This window comes from Mugil cephalus, chromosome 1 (assembly GCF_022458985.1).
Source record: "Mugil cephalus isolate CIBA_MC_2020 chromosome 1, CIBA_Mcephalus_1.1, whole genome shotgun sequence".
Lineage (NCBI taxonomy): Eukaryota > Metazoa > Chordata > Actinopteri > Mugiliformes > Mugilidae > Mugil > Mugil cephalus.
The window spans coordinates 49,573,061-49,592,544 of record NC_061770.1 but is presented as its reverse complement, the minus strand read 5'-3'; the positions used below and the strand labels follow the sequence as shown (position 1 = coordinate 49,592,544).

Genomic DNA, 19,484 nt, shown 5'->3' with positions numbered 1-19,484 from the left:
AATTAACCCTAACTAAGCAAATAAACATAAATAACTTCAAAAAATTATGAAATGTAAATGATCAATACTTGTATTTAAACACATTAAATAACTTTATATCTTATCAACTTGAATTTAATAAGTCAATAATAGAATAAGAGCAAATGAGCATATTATCTCCTTACTGATACTCCCCGTTATCATGTACTTATCATTCTGCTACTCTCTTTGACTGTTGAACACTTTAGTTTTCATTTCAGCAAAAACAAACTGAGCTCCAACCAGTTCTAACTGTTTTCCTTCATATATCAATCTATTTATTCACGACTGGCTATCACACTACTGATTCTACCTATTGTTATACGTCTTCATTACTGTCTACTTCTGCTGTAAAACACTTTATTATTTAAAACACTTTTAACATTAAGACACACGCACATGAAACAGCACTCTGCTGCCTCATCTGCAGCCATAAACAGCACTCTCTCTGCTCATACAAGTATGAACTCTGAAGTGAACAGGGAACAAATCAAGTGATCATGTGATACTGCACATACAGGTCAAAGTTCACATTGAACTGCACTTTAAACAAGGCACATTTTCCATGACTTACTCTGTAATCAAAAAAGAGCTAACAAGGAACTACAGGCATTCAGATACGTTAATGGAATATAGTTGAATGTCTTTCTGAAATGCATCCAAACAGCAATTTAGTATTTAACTACATTAAGAATGAAATGAAATCCTGCTAATACAAGACCAATTAAAGCAGTAGATCAGCCAGAAGAAAGTGCACCAGCAGGTAGACAGGTCATATATTTAGTCTGCTGTAATATTGCCACCTAGAAAAAAACAAACATGTATTTCCCCAAAGTGCCCAAAAGAGAATGATTTTAATTAGACATAAAGGAGAAGATGCAAGTGCAAGAAGCTTGTTACAATAATTAGGATTATTAAACAAAATTCTTTAAGGTCCACTACACAAAGTTGTATATGATAGGTCAGTCAGGAGTCATGAGTTGTGCACTACCAGATCTTTTGATATCATGTCAAACATACAAATGTATAAAGCACACTACTAAGTTGCATCATGGGAAATGTAGTTTGGCATATGAAACATTTTATGTTGGGTTTAGAACAGAGCAGAAGTTCTGGAGTTAACCTGGAAGCTGGTCTGACTTCCCCCACCCACAAATTAGGTTTGGAGTCTCTCCACTGGCAACTGATTATGCTCCCTCAATGATCTGTCAGGCTGATCAAATCACTTAGACGCGCTTTAAGTGTGGATGGACAGAAGAATGACAACATGGTTATTATCCACGTCATCAGGGACCTAGGGTTGAATTTGTTTTCAACAAAATGGCTCTGATTAGATGTAGGACCACCCAGTTTTGGAGGTAATTTTACCTTTTTTTTTGTTTTCACACATAATGAAATCCAGATAGTGTGTAATTCCAGGCTACAGTAATATTTTAATTCTACCTGAGCCTCCTCCTCTGCTCTATGTGCAGCTGATCATTTCCTTGTGGATTTATGACTTTTTAACTGTTCCTGGATTAACCATAAACACTTTTCTTTCAGGGAAAAGTGACGTGTAATGTTCCCTATGTGGTTTGCGTTGCGTGTTGCTGCACCCAGATCCCATTAGATTTGTTGCTAACCTCCCATTCCCAATATGACTGTTAGGGGACACTGCCAAAATGTCCCCAGAGCCTCTGGAGCCTTTCTCCTCTCGCTTTCTACCCATCAGCAGAAACAAGGCAGCTGAGCGATGGGGCTGAATTCAGCTTTACGTCCACTACAGTTGACAGGAAACAAAATCAGGCATCAGATAAGACGAGTAACACATGCCATGCACACATACTTTCATTTGGAAATATCTCACAGCATTTTCCTTTACTTACACAGTTGTTACAATAGGTTAAATATGTGTTCTTTATTGTTTTTGCTACCACTGGGCTATATTTAAAGTAAAATATGACATGTTTCCAATTAAAACTTGTAGACTCTCCGAGTAGTTGCCCATAAAGTAGTCTGCATCAAAGCTGTAAACACAATTCCTGCTAACGGAAACAGAACTTTTTCTGACTGTGGCTGCTGCTTCACATTACAAGTCTTTATCTGGTTAATCACTGAGGCTCCAGTTTGTCTTCTGCTGTATTTCTAACAATACTACATTGATGGTTAATCCACACTGTCATGCTCATCGTGGACTTCAAAAAGGGAAGGAGACTGAAAAGGCAGTAGAAGCGCTGGTGCTATACCTTGGACGGTTTTTGATTCTCCTTGTCTTTCTCTTTTGGTCTGCATGTTGCTGTTTTCTGGGCCACTGGAGCAGACTGTTTCTGGTTAAGAAACTTCCTCTGAAAGACAATAAATATTGAGTTATCCAACGAATAGTGAAATACATCCCAACACCTTAAACACCCCTGCAATCACGTCATCAAGCAAGGGATACAATGTACTTCCTTATTTGGGAATGCTTAATTCCACCTAGGAAGTAGTGGTTAGAGAAGCAGCTCTTCAGCGGCCTCACCCAGGTCACCACTCTGCTTTCTAGTTTGTAAAGCCCAGTTCAAGGCATCCATGTCTGCTTTCTGGGAGGCTAACTGTGACCTTTCTTTAACTGAAAGACCACTGAACCATGCCACAGATATTATCTCATGTAGACAAGTTTGTTGCCTCCTCATCCCAAGCACATTAGAAAGACCTGGACAATAAGATTATTTGGGTCTACCACCTGTGTAGGGTGTTGTCCCTCCCTCTGTTTGTCCATTGGTTGGACAGACTTTTCCTGTCTTGCGGCAGCTGAAAACAACCGGGCCAGATCCTTCACCTGATACGCATTGAACACATAATAGAAACAGGAACCGGGTAAGTGACCAAAAAAGTTTCATCAAACCTGAAGCGTGTGTGCAACCAAATGAAGTGTGAAGTATGAAATGTGTTTTGAGCCGCAAGAAGTGGAGTCCTACCTTCACAGATGTGGAGAAACCTGAGAGCTCGGAAGCTGCAGAAAAAGATTATAGCCACTGTCAGTCACGTTTCTGTGATATTTAGAAAATGTCCAGGGTGAATAAATCACATTATTACACACATGGTTCAGGAACGTCCTTCAGTGGTACTTCTGTAGGCTCAGAATTCCTGTTGATGGTAGCAATTTTTGAGTCTGGAAACTTCTGTCAAAAAAAAGGTGGATAATGCATTGTGAAAGTTTATAACATTAGCTAAAAAAAAGCTAAATCTTTAGCTTTAAAATGAGAAAATCAAAGAATCAAAGAATTAATTTTTATGAATGATCAAACATAGATCTTGAATAAATTTCATTGTAAATCCAAAGCATTTTTGTTCACCTCACAGGCTGCCTCTACTGCTCTGATTATACTGCTCTTTTTTTCTCGCATCTGAATGTTTTGCGGTAACTCAGACTGAATCCTCTCCCATGTCGCCTTGAATGAAGGTGAGTCCTTCTTCTTGGGCTGGACTGGAGGTGGGGTTTTTGGATTGTCCTGAACTGATCTTGCAAAAATTTTTGAGTCTGGAAACTTCTGTCAAAAAAAAGGTGGATAATGCATTGTGAAAGTTTACAACATTGGCTAAAAAAAGCTAAATCTTTAGCTTTAAAATGAGAAAATCAAAGAAACTGACAGTTGTATTTAGTTTTTGCTTGAAAACTGACTCATACAGTATGGTTCATTGTCTGTGGACCATGAATGTACATTTCAGAGTGGACCTAAGTAGAACAACAAAATGTAATTTCCAAGGATGGGTATAAAGCAATAGATGCATGTGTACTGCACCTGTGACAGCTTTGATGGCCTGGCAGCTTTCTCATTTGGTTGGGCTGATGTTTCCTGAACTGTGTTGGCTGAAAACCTTTGAGCCAGGAGCTTTACCTGAGAGGATATTCAGCATCCAGCGTAAAAACTCTCGACACAAAGTATTCTAGACATTAATTAATGCAACATGAAGCTACTTTAGGAAAGGTTTCACACTGTAATCGAGAAACCGTAAAATCCAACGTTGACTATTCGATCAAGATTCTTCAGCCTGGTTCCACAGTTTGGTGATAAGTGGGATATATTACCTGTGACAGTTTTCGTATCTCTTTGTCCTTGTCCTTTGGTTGGACTGCTGCTTCCCCGGCTGTGGGTGCTGAAAACATCTGAGCCAGTTCTTTCACCTGAGAATTTTATTATCACAGGATCACAAGGTGCACTTTCCAGAACTATCAGCAAACGAGAGCAGCACATTTGCATATTACTACGAGGTGACACACACTGAGGCGTACCTTCATGCAATTGGAGAAATCAGGCTGTGCAGCTTCATACACTGTAAAAAACAAAGACAATAATTACGTCATCTGCTTAATTATTGAACAACGTCTAGTCTTAAATAAAGCACACAGCTACGTACATGATGTCTGATCCTCCTTTTGTGAGGGAGCAGAATCTCTTTGGGTGGTCACACTTGTTGAATCTGGGACGCTCTGTCAGAAGGGAGAGGAGACTTGGTAATATTTTAGACATTAAAGTGTTTCTAATGAATTTTTTTGAATGATCAAACATTGATCTGGAATAAATTTAAGTGTAAATCCAAAGCATTTTTGTTCACCTCACAGACTGCCTCTACTGCTCTGATTATACTGCTCTTTTTTTCTTGCATCTGAATGTTTTGCGGTAACTCAGACTGAATCCTCTCCCATGTTGCCTTGAATGAAGGGGATTCCATCTTCTTGGGCTGGACTGGAGGTGGGGTTTTTGGATTGTCCCGAACTGATCTTGCAACCTGAAAGACAATACCATGAAATACCTTTCTAAGACTGAATGCATGAAAATGGCCGTGAATTCAGCTTTACCTGCAGTTGATGATCTGCATGTATGTTAGTATCTTTATGTAAACAGCGTCGTGGTGTTGTAAAAGCTGTAGAGAAAAGACGATCAGTCTCTGGTCTTGGCTTTCTCACATAGTCATTTAAATTCTTGACTTGAGTTCATTCTATTCTTTTTCGTACGTGATCTGGCCTCCTCCGTGGTTGTGGCTGTCGTTTGTGAGTCGATGACTGGTGACACTGGCACGCTCTGACACATTAAAAAGTTTGTTAAATATAAAGATTTTATCACACATTTCAGACTGAACAAAGGTGGACCATCATTTTCATTGGTAAATATAATACAGTTTGTGTTGCACCTGTGATATGTTTGCTTTCTCTCTGTCTTTCTCCTCTGGTTGGACTGCTGTTTCCTGGAGAGTTGAAAACATCTGGGCAAGTTCCTTCACCTGAAACACATTTTCAGCACTTCTAGGACTCTGCACCTTTTCCATAGAACTAAGCAGTCTGCAGTCACAAGCAGCACACTGCATGTCTGATGATGTTTCTTCCGATAGTCTACTGTACCTTCATGCCAGTGGAGAAACCAGGCTGTGCAGCTGTAGAGAACAACAACAGTAATGACTTTGTTGTCTCAATTATTGAGCAACATCCTGTGTTAAGTTAACCACGCAGGTACATACATGATGTCCGATCCTCCTTTTGTGAGGCGGCAGAATCTGTTCTTGTGTTCATAGTGGCTGAATCTGAGATGCTCTGTCACAAAGGAAAGGAGTGTTGGCCACATTTGATACATTTTAGAGCAAATTACACAGTTATCTCCAAGTCATTTGGTCTGGTTAGCAGTAACTGAATGTTACAATACTTTTCTACAGATGTTGGTTTGAATTTAAAGTAAATCCAAAGTTTTGCTCTTCACCTTACAGGCTGTCTCCACTGGTCTAGATTCACTCATCCTTTCTTCTGCCACCTGAACTTCTTGCTGTAATTTAGACTGAATTGTCTCCTGCGTTGCCTTGAATGAAGGTGACTCCTTCTTCTTGGGCTGCACTGGTGGAGGGGTTTTTGTATTCTCTCTGACTGAACTGTCCCCGTGACCTGTTGTTTGTGAGTTGAGGATTGGTGGCACCGGCATGTTCTGACGCATGAAGACGGACAGTTAAAAGGTGTGAAATACAGATTTAATATTACGTATCAGATATATTTTCAGACTGTCAGAGGTTGGTTTGAATTTAAATGTGAATCCAAAGTGTTGCTGCTCACCTCAGGGGCTGTCTCCACTGGTCTAGATTCACTCATCTTTTCTTCTGTCATCTCTCGTGTCGCCTTGAATAAAGGTGACTCTTTCTTCTTGGGCTGGACTGAAGATAGAGGAGTTTTTGGATTCTCTCTGACTGAACTGTCCCCGTGACCTGTTGTTTGTGAGTTGAGTATTGGTGGCACCGGCATGTTCTGACGCATGAAGACGGACAGTTAAAAGGTGTGAAATACAGATTTAATATTACGTATCAGATATATTTTCAGACTGTCAGAGGTTGGTTTGAATTTAAATGTGAATCCAAAGTGTTGCTGCTCACCTCAGGGGCTGTCTCCACTGGTCTAGATTCACTCATCTTTTCTTCTGTCATCTCTCGTGTCGCCTTGAATAAAGGTGACTCTTTCTTCTTGGGCTGGACTGAAGATAGAGGAGTTTTTGGATTCTCTCTGACTGAACTGTCCATCTGTAAGATGTGAATTGATTTACATAGCACAAAATGTACAGAATGACTTAGAAAAATACTACAAGTGTATGCCATGAGATGAAAGAAATGAAATTACCCTATGGCCAAAAATTTACCTGCTCAGATAAATCCTGCACTTGATGTTCTGCATGTATGTTAGTATCATTTTGGGAGCGTCGTGGTGTTGTAAAAGCTGTAGGGAAAGAAGATGATCAGTCTCTATATTGTTACATGAATTTTTGAGTGGAGTTCATTATAATCTTGTTCATACGTGATCTGGGCTCCTCCATAGTTGTGGCTGCTGTTTGTGAGTTGATGACCGGTGACACTGGCACGCTCTGACACAGTTAAAGACAATTAAAAAGGTGTCAAATACAGATTTTAAATCAGATTCTTCCATTCATTTTGATAGAAAATTCATCCGCTCATCTGGGTTATTCAGTTCATCGTGATGTGATTTAAACCATTTGGAATAATCTTAAACTTTCTTTTATTTCTATAAACAGAGTGGGGTCGTAGTTTTTGCAGAAAGTGACTCAATTGTGTCCATAGAATTAAACCCCTGAGGATCATGAATGTGTGGTGAAAACTATGTTTGATTTGACCACCTGATATCCATTGATGAATATAAGACAATAGAAACGCTTGTGCTGCACCTGTGATAGTTTTGGTTTCTCTGTGTCTGTCTCTTCAGGCTGGACTGCTGTTTCCTGTACAGCTGAATACATACGGGCCAGTTCCTTTACCTAAAAAACATTTTAACACTTCAGTTGGTTGCAGAAAAAACCCTTTGTGGTCAGGTCATTTATACTTCACGAGAAGTGCTGAATGCCGGTAAAGTTCTCATAGGGACCTCCCATCGCAACATACAACACATGTGCTAAGCATTGCGGGAGATGAACCTTGAGACCCACTTTTCTTATTATTTCCGTTTTGACGACTCGATTGGATCATGCCGTTTACTCAGTATGCTACCACACACCGTATGCTGCAAGCTGCCAAATGGGAGCAATGCAGCATGCTGCTGTGTTGTTGCTGCTAGCAACAGAGAGTAGTGCTTAAAGTGCTTTCTGAGTACTGCAAGACCTTGACGCACTAGTCCTCGCACAGTGTAATAATATTTCAGGGGAGGTGCACATCAGCTAACTTACTTACTGCATAAGTCTAAACTGCGGGTTAGCCTGGCTTGGTGGCCATAGCTAGCTGGTGGTGGTGATTTGAGTGGCTGTGTTTAACAGCCAGTTATCATTCGGCCTACCCTAGCCCCCACCAATGCTCCACAAACATGCCCATATTTGGATTATCAAAGAGAGGTAGATTCTCTCAAAACCAATATGGCAGCTGCCATGCCCAAGCTTCATTCAGAATCCAATGTTTTTTCTGCTTTAACCACACCCACTTTCAATTTCTTACCACTCACAGAAGTCGTTGGACAGCACACAAGACAAAAGTTCTGCCCAGTTGATGTAAACAAAATTATGCCATTTTGTTCATGCAATAGCTTGCGAGCTAGCACAATTTACAGTGTTACAGTGTGATCAAAGTTTTTCTAAGAGTCTGCTGTACCTTTGTGCTAGCGGAGCAATCAGGTTGTGTAGCTTCATACACTGTAAAAGACAACAACAGCAACACCTTAATTTAATTAACCATTTAGCAAGATCCTGTGTTAAATAAACCACGCAGTTACATACATGATGATGGATCCTTATTTTGTGAGGATGCGGAATCTGTGTGGGTACTTGTCGAATCTGGGACGCTCTGTCAGGATGAGAGGAGACTTGGTAACATCAGAGGTATTTCAATATACTGTATATCCATTAAAGTGTAAATCAAAGTGTTGGCATTTACCTTACAGGCTGCCTCCACTTGTCTGATTTCACTCATCTTTTCTTCTCTCATCTGAAACTTTTGCTGTAATTCAGACTTAATTCTCTCTTGTGTCGAACTGAATAAAGGTGACTCCTTCTTGGGCTGGACTGGAGAAGGAGTTTTTGGATTCTCCGTGACGGATCTGTCCACCTGTAAGAGGTCACATAATACTTTTCAAAACCAGAAAACAGAAAACCAACCAAAACCAACACATCTTCTATCAAAAGATGTTTAGAAAAGAAAGAAAAAGACAATATGCCTTCAGGTTCAGCTTTACCTGCTCGCTAGAAGACAAATCCTGCAGTTGATTTCCTGCGTCTGTGCCAGTGCCTTTTAGGAAGGAGCCCCATGATGTTTGAAAAGCTGTATACAAAGGAAAATACCAGTCTCAGCCTCAGCTTCTCTGTTTTTTAAATAAATTCTTGTGTCTAATTCATTATAATCTTGTACACACATGATCTGGGCTCCTCCATGGTTGTGGTTGTTGCTTGTAAGTTGATTGGTGGCACTTGGACATTCTGAAATATGAAGGTAGACAGTTAAAAAGGTTTTAAATACAAGGTTTTTAACATTCAGTAGAAAAAAAAAATCTAATTTCTTAATGTTATTGTGGTAATATTTTTGTAATTTTGAATTAAATTTAACTTTAACTTGGATGTTTCATTATTGGTTATATGAAAAAAAAAATCTTTGCTAAACCAGTAAACCAGTTAAAATTCATGAATCCAGTTGATGATCTGGTTATCTGCATTATATTTGTTGTGTCTTTTGTGTGCAGTATCCTACATCCTGGTTTCACTCAACCTTCTCAGTCTTTGAACCCATCTCTTGCAGCTTTGTACAAAAAACCTCCCAATTTATTAGCCTGACTTAACAGTAACTACGAGGGCTTGCAAAACTAACAGTTTGATGCTGCTGTTAATGTGCTCACTATATTAAACCAGTATAGTACCTCTGAAAGTGTCTGACTATAATCCCTTTTTTTCTCCTTTGGTTGGACAACAGGTACTGGGAATGTAGTCGGCGGAAGCTCCCTGGCCACACTCCTCATCTGAAAGAATTCAGAGGATCAAGGATCTCAATATTAAATGTAAAAGGCTATGCAAAATGTTAAAGATAAAAGTGACTAATATAACAACTGAACCGAAGAGTGTACTATGTAAAATAAAAGGAGCTAGTACCTTGGTACCTTTCCTCTCTTTCACCTTAGGTCGCACTACTTTGAATAGAGGTGGATTAGGTGGAGGCGCCCTGACCAACCTATTCACCTGGAAGAATAAACAATGATTTAAAACCAACCAGTGATTTCAAGTTTAAGTTTATTAAAGTTTGGTTTTAGATTCCAAAATAACAAATAAATAAATAAGAGCTTGTTTGATTTTCAATTCAAAAACCAAATATTTATTATACCTTTGGTCAGACATTTTTGTGGGTTAAGAAGAATAATAAGAAGTTACTGACAGCAGTCAATAAAATACCTTCCTGTTGGTCAAAACCGACCACAGACATGACTTTGGAACAATATTTAAATGTAATTTTAGACTTTATGACACAAGATATGTTATCTGAGTTTATCTCTGAGTGGTTTTCTTCTGAATATGGAGAGGTAGCAGGTTTACTTAGTGCTGTACATAATGATCCATGACTGTGAGAGGGCTGGAAGAGAGGGCAAGACATAAGAAACTACCTGTTCCATGGAAGAAAAGCACTGTTTTGTTTTGCTTTGTTTTTACTTTTAAAAAAAAATTAAGTCTAATGTTAACTCTCTCATTTTAGTCTTTTTTTTTTTTTTTCCAATTTTCGTTTCAGGTTTAGAAGTCTAACTTGAAATACCAAAAGAATGCACAGACCTTGTCCCTAGCAAGAGCTTTTATTTATTTATTTATTTGTTTTTTAGGAGTATGGAAATTGGCAAAAAAAAAATATCCACATATAGTAGGTCTATATTTCAAGAAATTTGCTTCACCTGCGCATCATTGGAGAAATCCTGCCGCTGACAGACTGACTTTGTCTTTTTGGTTCTTCGGGAAGGCGGCTCTTGAGGTGCAAATACTACAATGAAAGCAGTTTAACATAGTCAACCATGCAGCCATAAAGCCATCATATTTCAGACGAGTTTGCCAATTCAAACTAATTCTTCGTAAGTACGTGATTCAGGCTCCTCCTTGATTGTGTCTTCTTCCGCTGCATACAGTTCAGTATAGCTGTCAATGCTCCAACTTGCGTCCTCTGATCTCCGGTTGACATTCTAATAAAAACAAAAAGGACAAACAAACAATTAAGTACCTGTGATAATGTTTGACTCACACCTGTTCGACTGATCTATTAACTGAAATATCAGTTCATGTTACCCTTAATACGGTAAAGTCGTGGTTTACCTGTGGAAGGGCAGAGAACCCTTGCAGTTGATGGCCTGACTTTGACTTTGTGGCTGTTCGTGCAGATGGTTGTTGAAGTGCAAATGCTATAAGGAAATGAGAGTGACATTTTTAACCTTCACATTTGAGACCAGTTAGCCAGATCTTGTCTTGAATAAAGAGGAATTCTTTGTACGTACGTGATTCAGGCTCCTCCTTGATTGTGGCTGTTGTTGCCGCATACAGTTCGGTATACAGATCTATTGATCTCCTATCTGCATTCTGATAAAGACAAAAAGTCACCAAGTTAATTTACACCTGCAAAACAAAAGGTCTTCTGGAAGAAGTCAAATACCTGTGATAATGTTGGATTCTTTCTTTTTCTCTCCTTAGGTTTAACTACATTTCCTGGATATGCTGGCGTTGAATGGTCTCTGACTGGTCTGTTTATCTGAACGATATTAATTCATATTACCATACGTACTTCAAAGTCAGAATCTATAATCTTCATGAATCTTTTTTTTTGTTTGTTTTTTGTTTTTTACCTGTGGAAGGGTGGAGAAGTTTTGTAGCTCATGACTTGACCTTGACTTTGTGGCTCTTTGGGAAGATGCTGTAGTGAGAGACGGTTCCGTTACCTTCAGCATTTTTTTCCTCCGTATTGATATACTGACACATTGTGACATACACAGGGTTGGCTTTCCTCTGTGTTATCTTTTGTGCAGGCTATGTTCTCTTCCCTCCTTTCAGGTAGCAACCAGTTGGAGCAGACCCCTTGCTAGAGATGCACCATATCTAAGTAGACTGGTTTCAGGAAGATATAAAGGTGGCTGACTGACTGTGCTCCTATATTGAAACTTTTAAACTTTGCACCTTAAGACTATGCGTTGCCTGCTGCTATTGTCATTTCTTGAGATCCCAATTTAATTTTGAGTAAATAAGCCTCATACGTACGTGATTCGTATTCATCTTTGATTGTGGCTGTTAAGATGCCGATACTGACCGTCCTTTGTGTCTCTGCAAAATTCTGTTAGGTTGAAGTGGAAAGTTGAAGTTGAGTTCACAGTAATGATGGCATGTGTTTACTGCTGAATGAACGACAGGGATTATTCGCTAAACATATTATAGACTAGGTTTGTTACATACTCCAGGAGAGGCGAGACATTTCTTCTCGTTCCTAGGGCTTTGAGAACAAGGACAAAGTTCGCAGCGATCACACTGCAAATATTAGCATTTCGGAGCTCATGGAGTCAATACAAGCTTTCCCACTTTTCAGCATTAACCACTGCCACTTTCAGTTTCTGACCAATCACAGAATAGTTGTCGGAAACCACAAGAGAAAAAAGTTCTGCCTGGTTGATGTGTTGAGAACAAGATGCTTTGTGTGTAGTATGCAACAACCTTAATTGCTATTTAAAGCTTTCGGCTAAATGCTAATATGTTAATATCAAACAGAAAAAGAGACGCTAATTCAAAGTTGGCGCATGTTGCAGCGTGGTAGAGTATTGTCACACACAATTCTGGAAAGAGATCATCCAATGAGCATAAGAATGTACTGTAAGCATGGCATTATTTGCTACTTGAACTAAACACAATTTACAGCTCAGCTGTACAGCTGAATGTACAAAATCACAGAGCAATCTATCTCAGAGTTGTTTGGACATTTTACTGAATCTTAAAATGCTCAAAAGAAAAAGGCAGCAGACGATTGAAGTCATTCATCCACTGGAGACAAATATCGGACAAATTGTTGCTAAGATATTTTAGTTTTCACCAAAGTGGTGGGCCTGCATAACTTTACTTCTCTTCTCACTGAACTTTGACATATGCTTTAAATATCACTCTTAGAAAGCATACCTCCCTCTTGGTGGCCACCTTCTTAGCTGGCAGATGATTGTGATCCACCTGAGCTTCCCAATCTTTTTTCCAGACGTACTGCTCTTTCTTCATTCCCTTTGCCGTGCATCCCATCATCCCCTGGTGAGTCTTCAAGCCGTGATAAGTTGTCATTTTCTTCCAGCCACAATGACAAACCTGGAGACTCATCTCTGAATAATAGTCTGCCGTGTCTGTTTGAGACATAATTCACAAGTCATTTCTTCGAAGATTTCAAACATTTCCAAGACAAAATGAACTCCTCCACTAATCCAGCCGTGTTGACCTTGTTGGTCTTAAAACATTATGAATAATTTTTTCGAAAAAAAAAACCCAACCTGTCTTGATAGACGCGCTTATTTGCACTTGGAGGTCCGTTTGAATCTTCGGAAATCCCCCATAATCCCACAGACACTGCTGTGGCTGAGTCTCTGCAATCCTCACACCCTTCGGCGTGCATCCATTCTTCCCCTGGTGAATTCTCAGGCCCTGGTGAGTCGTCACTTTGGACCAGCCGCAGCAGTGGCAAACCTGTAGGCTCATTTCTGCTGGGTGTCTGTGTAAAACCTGCCACAAACAACACATGACTACTGGTACACTGGAAGCTTTGTCTTGCCTTCCTGCTCACTTCCTGTTCGAATCAGGTAGCACTTGCTCTAAAATTACTGCTGCGAGAGCATTTTAACCAACAGTACATAACAATTCTTGATCTTTGGTGACAGTTATACAAATGTGACTTAACAGTTACACCATTTAAATCCAAGTCAGTAATAATTATACAAAGTATCATTCCCATGTTTTTGGCATTGGATAAATAGATCATTAGCCTAATAGCATAATTGCCCAAGTCACTTTATGACTGATTGGTCCAATATCAACAAAAATACTAGTGCACATGCTAAAAAGTGTGATTTTTATTGTTTTCTGAAAACGTTCAAATTTGATTTTATGCTATTAGGCTCACAACATCACAACAGCTGCAATGTACCAAGCAGTGAAAGTGACAAGCTTCCCTCTGCCCTCTGATGCACATCTCATACTCAAGGCATCACTTCCCTTTTGAGAAAAAACAGCGCTAGAGCTTCTTCTCAGTTCAATTCAATTCAATTTTATTTATATAGCGCCAATAACAATACAAATTGTCTCAAGACCCTTTACAAAAATCGTCCTGAAACCTCCAGAGCAAGCCTGATCAATATATCCTGATCAGATAACTAGTAACTCCTAATACTTTTCCTTTCCTGTGTCCTCGAAGCCCTTATTCTGACTCTTATTTTGTTTTTGAGGTGACTACGACTGCCTCATTCAAGCAAGAACATTACAATAGACCAACACACCTGCCTTCATTGTATATTTTTCGATTACAACTAATATTAAATGTTATTTTCCGTAACACATGTGAAAATTGGTAGTTAACGCCGCAGAAAACAGTTTAGTAACTTGATTGAGTTGTAAAAACAGGCATACTATTGACGTCGAAAACAATGAACAATGAGTTCTCTCTATGAGCTTCTGAATCTTTTTTTAAAACAACAAAGAGCTCTTCAGCTGCAAGATACTACTAACAATTCAGCTGCTGCTTGGCAAATTAGTCTCCATCTACGGTTTTTATTTTTACTAATAAAAGGAATGCAAATAACACAATGCAGTCCCGATTTGCTTACCTTGTAGTCTTTGTCTGTGTGTTCTGTTACTGCCTCAAAGAGATACCTCCTCTGTTTTGGCGGGTACATTTGTAGTTTTGTTTTAGTTTCGTTTCCAGGAAGAGAGGGAGGGGGGACCGCCTATTTTGACTCTTATTTCTGCCACGACATGAGTCAACCACAAATTGTTATGAAACCTCATATCCGTACACAGTCACAGTGAATTAAGAGAGAAAGTCAAAGACATGTTCTGAAACCGATTTTGAGATTTTATTTGGTTTCAAGATTTAAAAAACAATATATATATATTATAACAAAATCCACAGGCACATTACATTTCATGACACAAAATATAAATGAGTGAATTTGTGAACAAGTCCATATAAATCGATTTTTTATCCATAATTTTTTGAAGTGGTGGAAAAATAATCAGATGCTTAAGTAAACACCAGCCTGCCTAACAAAAAATAATTGTTAGAACACCGAAAAATTCCCCTTTTGACTATCAATTCAATTCAATTTTATTTATATAGCGTCAGTAACAATACAAATGGTCTCAAGATAAATTCAAATTTTTTAACATTCTGTTCTTGCATTAATGTTAAATGGTGATTTTGTCACTGTATCGGTAATTTTTTCCTTGTCATTATTGAATATTCATCTGCTGGCACATGATTTGATATTTGACAATAAAAAATCCCCAGTGACACATCCAGATTGCTGTCCAGACTTTAAAATGTTCAAAATGATATGATGATTTGCTTCTACAGTGTAACTCACTAAATATAGTGCTGCAGTCAGCTTGGTTAGAAAACACTCAAATAAAATACAATAGCCTACCTCACATTTGCATTGATGTATCTGTTGAATTCACAGTGCTGTACAGTCCATTTGGTGATGCTGTATTTAATTTAAAAACGATATATAAGACAGTGAGGTACTTGCTCTAAGTGAAACATGAGAGAAGTCCAACTCCATAGAACTTCTATATGATTCTGTTTCTAAATTACTTAGAAATTAATGTTATCGGTTATTGACAATAACCTGATGACCGTATTTCCATTTATTTTTAAGTTTCTACACTGACTTCTAAATGTTCTTATCTTAATCCAGCTATCGTGCACTTGCAGCTAATTACAGATTTTGAAAAGCATTTTTTACATCAATGTGAAAGTTTTCCATCATTCACATTCCTGCACTGATGCAACCCACTTTCTCATATGTCACAGAGTGAGTGTCCCCATAAAACATTGATCCATAGCACTAGAAGTGGTCCAAACTTTTTCAAATTTGATTGCTAATCATTGCTAACCTACCAAAAACAGCTTAAAAAAAGCTTAAATTCTGCCAAAAAAAATCATTTTGTCATAAATGTCAAAGTACTAGCACATTGAATATAGCACTGATGCAATAGCCTACCCTCCTCCTGTACCAAACACAGCTTGGTTTTGGACCAAAATTCAGTACATTGTCTAGATAAACACAAACTTTCTTTATGGCTTATCAGTATTTTGATCACAGTGTTTCCCATCAGAAATAACCAAAGGTTCAGAGTTTTTCTCATCTTGTTTCATGTGTGGACTGAAATATGGGTAAAGCTCCCCTGTGAATGAGCACTGAGTGAATGAATAGATGTGAGACTGAGCTGTGACGTTGTAGAAGGAGACGAGACCTTCGTCATAGCTAACAAACACGCCAACCTTCTTAGGTTTCGCTTTCAGCTGAAGACGACGCGGTGGTGCCGTCATGGCTGCATATTCTTCATCTTGATAGTGCACGGTGACCCAGTAACCGTTACCCGGATTAAGTGTCAGCTTCCCCTTCCGCTTTGCATCGCCTCTCGCTACACCCAGATCCCACCCTGACTTGTTGCTGACCTCCACCTCCCAGTATGACTTCCCAGAGGTCAAGCTGTTGAGCCCCAGGACGCTGGCGAACAGATCAAACCTCTTGGGAGAATCATCTACTTCCTTGTCCTCTCCTCCATCTTTCACTTCCTTCCCATCGTCAGAAAGAACAAGGCGTTGGTGTGCACTGTTTGGATCCAGCTTTACATCCACTGTGAAGTACAAATAAGGAATGATTCTCTGACCTAGACATCTATTTTTTAAAGACATTGTGAGGAGAAGTTTAAATCACATACCTGTAAACTTTGGGACTCTCTTAAGTTCTGTGAAGTGAAGAAGAGTTTTAGATAAAGTCAAAAATGTAGCTTGCAGCAGGTACTTTACCTCCATTACATAATTTTTTTACCGACTGAGCTCAGCATCTCCAGTTTCAGTTGAATTTCTTCCATCATTGTTGTTATGGTTTTTCTCATGGTGCCAAAAGACAGCGACGTGTCCAGCTCCACCTCTGTCCAGTCTTTGATGCTGTCTGGGTCTTGAATAGATGGGTATTTCTGAGACACAGAAATACAACAACGTCTAACAACAGATTTCAATAGGTAATGGTCTAATGAAATGTCTATGTCATCCTGCTCTTCACATCACACATCCCACAGCTGTCAGTTCGTGATATATTGGTATTTTCCTCTGACCTGCAGGAAAAGGATGTGGTCCTCAAGAACAGCTATGTCATCCAGTTCAGAGATGGTTGCCTGGAGTTCTTTTATTTCTTTTTCCAACTCATCATTAAGATCTTTTGCTTCTTTTTCCAAGACCTGCCTCCTGTCTTTCAGTGGCTGCATCACTTGTGCCTGAGCTTGTTCAATAATTGCAACCACAGCACTAAACACAGCATCGATTTCCCACCACTCGTTTTCCAGTTCGTCCTAAAAATGGGGAAAGAAAACTTATTTCACTTCATTTTCAACATACAGAATGGAAATGAAAGACTGTAATGAGAAACATCTTCTACAAAACTACGGTGAGACAAACTTAGGGTTACGTGGGTTGGCCTAAATTTTAAGATTCTGATGCTTCACAACACATTTCATGTTATTTTCACTTTGAGATCAGTCAAGTTTGTTTGTCTTGCTTCTTACTTTGCAGCTCTTTAAAGCTGTGTTGATCTCATCCATCTTTGTTTTTCTCCTCTGAATCTTCTGTTGTAACTCTGTCTTGGTTTTCTCGAGTTTAGCCTGCAATAGACAAAAAGCGTAATTAAACCATTTGTTGCGTGACACCTAATGTGTAGACCTAGCTGCATAATTTTTTTTTTTCTCATCCAACTATGTTCAACATGCGGATTCAGACTTGAATTGAAATGCCTTTCATTTGTTGATTTACCTTCTTACTGTTCCATTCCTCTTCAGTAGAGACAACCTCCTCCTGCCCATCGTCCAAGCAACTGACACAAATGCATGTCTGCTGCCTCCTGCTGTACAGCTCCAAGGAGCGTCCATGCTTCAGACAGGCCCTATCATCTAACTTCGCCACAGGTTCCACTAGCTTATGGCCTTTCAGCCTGCCAGTTGAACAGTGATTCTCCAGGTGAGTGGAACAATAAGAGGCAAGACAGACGAGGCAGGACTTCTCAGCCTTCATCTTTGGCTCTGTGCAAACATCACAGACCACTTCACCAGGCGCCAAAATTTCCTGAACCTTGTCTTTCTGCAGTGTCTTTTTCACTTGTTGGACAATGTCTCTTAGGACGATGTTCACATCAGGGGTTTTGCTCAGATGGGTCTTGCAGAGGGGACACATGCTGTCATTGATATGAAAAGTCTTGGTCACACAGTTCTTACAGAAGGAGTGGCCACAAACTGTGGTGACAGGTTCCTCAAATAAGTCCATGCAGATGGAGCAGGTTATATGTTTCTCCAAGGAGCTGGGCTCACCGGGTGATGCTGAAGAGGAGGCCATATCTGCTAACAGGCAGCAGAACAGTGTTACTCAGGTAGGAGCATTACAGCTCATTTGTTTTTTGACATTTCAAAGAAGTTTACTGACAACATTCTGTACCGTCATGTGTCATTACCTTGCTAACTGTTAGCCTCAGTAGCTTCTAGACACCAACAGTTGCCTAGTAGTGGTTTCCCATGACTTAAAACTAACGTTACTACTTAAATGCAGAACATTTTGAGTACACGACTTGTATGCCATATCATGACACGAACTCACCAGATCCAATATTATTTAACATTGTAATGTAATTCATTTGTACCAGGAAGACTGTGATCATTTTTTAGTTTATTGTTCTTCCAAATGTTGCTAATTCAAAAATACAGTTTGAATAAATTAACTAAAGTTGTTAATTGATCACCTAATACACCAATTGGAAATAACATTATAACCAACTTCCTTGTATTGTCTAGGTCTCCCTTGTGCCTCCAAAACAGTTGTGTCTCGTCAGAGAATGGACATGAGTCTTCTGAGGGTGTCCTGTGGTGTCTGGTACCAGGATGTTGTTAGTGGGGGCCTTGTTCTTGGTTTGGAATCTAGTGAATTTTTTTTTTTTTTTTTTTTTTTTGAGTTGTTCCTAAATCGTTTTTGTGGAAATTACCATAATGACCAATTGGTATCTGCAAATGTACACTAAACTAAAATATAAAGTGTCTACAGCAGTCACTGTGCAGTTCTTTCCTGAAAATGGAAACAAGTGTTCTAGTGTTCAGTGAACACTAGAACACATATCATTCCCTGTTATTTGAAAGCTAAAGCGTGTTTGACACACCCTCTGTAGCCTTCCCAATCACAACACGACAACACTCTTTTCCTAAAAACATTATCCGAAACACAGATTACCACACATAAATATGAAACCTGTAGTTAAACATATTATGAAGTAGTATTCTGTCATTCCCTTTAAACAAAGTGCATGCAAAAGATCTGTAATATGATCAAGACTAATATGCAGTTTACCTTTCAGCAACTCAGATCATCCCTATCTCACGGCCGTCTTTCTCCTTCCCTCCCTGCTAACGCCCGGTGAGTGTGTGTCTGTTTTATGTCCTCCCTGTGACACTTCCTCACTATGGTAAGTTTCGTTTCTGTTCATTCCGACAACTTCCTTCACTTTAAAGAGGCAGGGCAGCGCGCAAGTGAACAACCAAACCATCTGTGTGTGCTGTGGGGCATGTTAGTGCAGATCAAATGTCAGACTTGGCAAGAGGTTTTGATGTAGCAGTCATTGTCGTTTTATGCGAAGCCGCCTATTGCTCAATCTTGCACAACTGGTAAACTCTGTAAGTTTCAGTTTTGTGGCGTGAACCATTGATTTATGCATCTGTTTTTTTTTTTTTAATTGTTTGCATAAAGTTGAAAGA

General features: G+C 39.2%; 2 protein-coding genes across 8 annotated transcripts; both read right to left on the bottom strand.

The window, feature by feature from the left end:
- Positions 1-1,332: 1,332 nt before the first annotated feature.
- LOC125020065 (proteoglycan 4-like) lies at positions 1,333-14,409 on the bottom strand. 6 transcript variants are annotated; one of them, XM_047605320.1, is made up of 39 exons: positions 14,297-14,409; positions 12,971-13,199; positions 12,615-12,826; positions 11,712-11,784; positions 11,303-11,370; positions 11,113-11,208; positions 10,958-11,039; positions 10,779-10,864; positions 10,549-10,648; positions 10,367-10,452; positions 9,582-9,668; positions 9,353-9,451; positions 8,855-8,918; positions 8,678-8,763; positions 8,380-8,550; positions 8,223-8,289; positions 8,098-8,138; positions 7,188-7,277; positions 6,803-6,869; positions 6,648-6,724; positions 6,388-6,531; positions 6,074-6,262; positions 5,730-5,948; positions 5,494-5,566; positions 5,378-5,409; positions 5,170-5,259; positions 4,994-5,060; positions 4,838-4,902; positions 4,594-4,767; positions 4,396-4,468; positions 4,271-4,311; positions 4,067-4,162; positions 3,780-3,875; positions 3,333-3,527; positions 3,077-3,158; positions 2,955-2,989; positions 2,720-2,815; positions 2,244-2,342; positions 1,333-1,777 (listed from the first exon to the last, which is right to left on the bottom strand). In XM_047605320.1, exons 1-39 carry the CDS (start codon positions 14,363-14,365, stop codon positions 1,769-1,771), a joined length of 3,825 nt encoding a protein of 1,274 aa, XP_047461276.1. In that variant the 5' UTR covers positions 14,366-14,409; the 3' UTR covers positions 1,333-1,768. The 6 variants fall into 6 exon arrangements, with proteins under 6 accessions (XP_047461276.1, XP_047461294.1, XP_047461285.1 ...); XM_047605338.1 differs by having other exon boundaries at positions 3,077-3,155; XM_047605329.1 differs by having other exon boundaries at positions 3,333-3,524.
- Positions 14,410-14,526: 117 nt separating this feature from the next.
- On the bottom strand, positions 14,527-19,381 carry LOC125020138 (E3 ubiquitin-protein ligase TRIM39-like). Of its 2 annotated transcripts, none has more exons than XM_047605431.1 (7): positions 19,081-19,381; positions 17,506-18,086; positions 17,262-17,357; positions 16,815-17,048; positions 16,529-16,676; positions 16,419-16,445; positions 14,527-16,334 (listed from the first exon to the last, which is right to left on the bottom strand). In XM_047605431.1, the coding sequence occupies exons 2-7, from the start codon at positions 18,079-18,081 to the stop codon at positions 15,769-15,771; spliced, it is 1,647 nt and encodes a 548-aa protein (XP_047461387.1). In that variant the 5' UTR covers positions 18,082-18,086; positions 19,081-19,381; the 3' UTR covers positions 14,527-15,768. The 2 variants fall into 2 exon arrangements, with proteins under 2 accessions (XP_047461387.1, XP_047461379.1); XM_047605423.1 differs by having other exon boundaries at positions 17,506-18,083.
- Between the last annotated feature and the right edge of the window lie 103 nt (positions 19,382-19,484).

Excerpts from the sequence above, each read along its gene's own strand:
- LOC125020065 (XM_047605320.1), bottom strand. The coding sequence starts at position 14,365 with ATGTACCCGCCAAAACAGAGGAGGTATCTCTTTGAGGCAGTAACAGAA. Across the intron at positions 10,453-10,548 it reads CAAGGAGGAGCCTGAATCAC|TATTTGCACCTCAAGAGCCG; the intron begins GTACTTACGAAG and ends CTTTCATTGTAG. Across the intron at positions 3,528-3,779 it reads GGCCATCAAAGCTGTCACAG|AAGTTTCCAGACTCAAAAAT; the intron begins GTGCAGTACACA and ends TTTTTTTGACAG.
- LOC125020138 (XM_047605431.1), bottom strand. The coding sequence starts at position 18,081 with ATGGCCTCCTCTTCAGCATCACCCGGTGAGCCCAGCTCCTTGGAGAAA. Across the intron at positions 17,358-17,505 it reads AGGAATGGAACAGTAAGAAG|GCTAAACTCGAGAAAACCAA; the intron begins GTAAATCAACAA and ends TGTCTATTGCAG. Across the intron at positions 16,335-16,418 it reads GAGAGTCCCAAAGTTTACAG|TGGATGTAAAGCTGGATCCA; the intron begins GTATGTGATTTA and ends TGTACTTCACAG.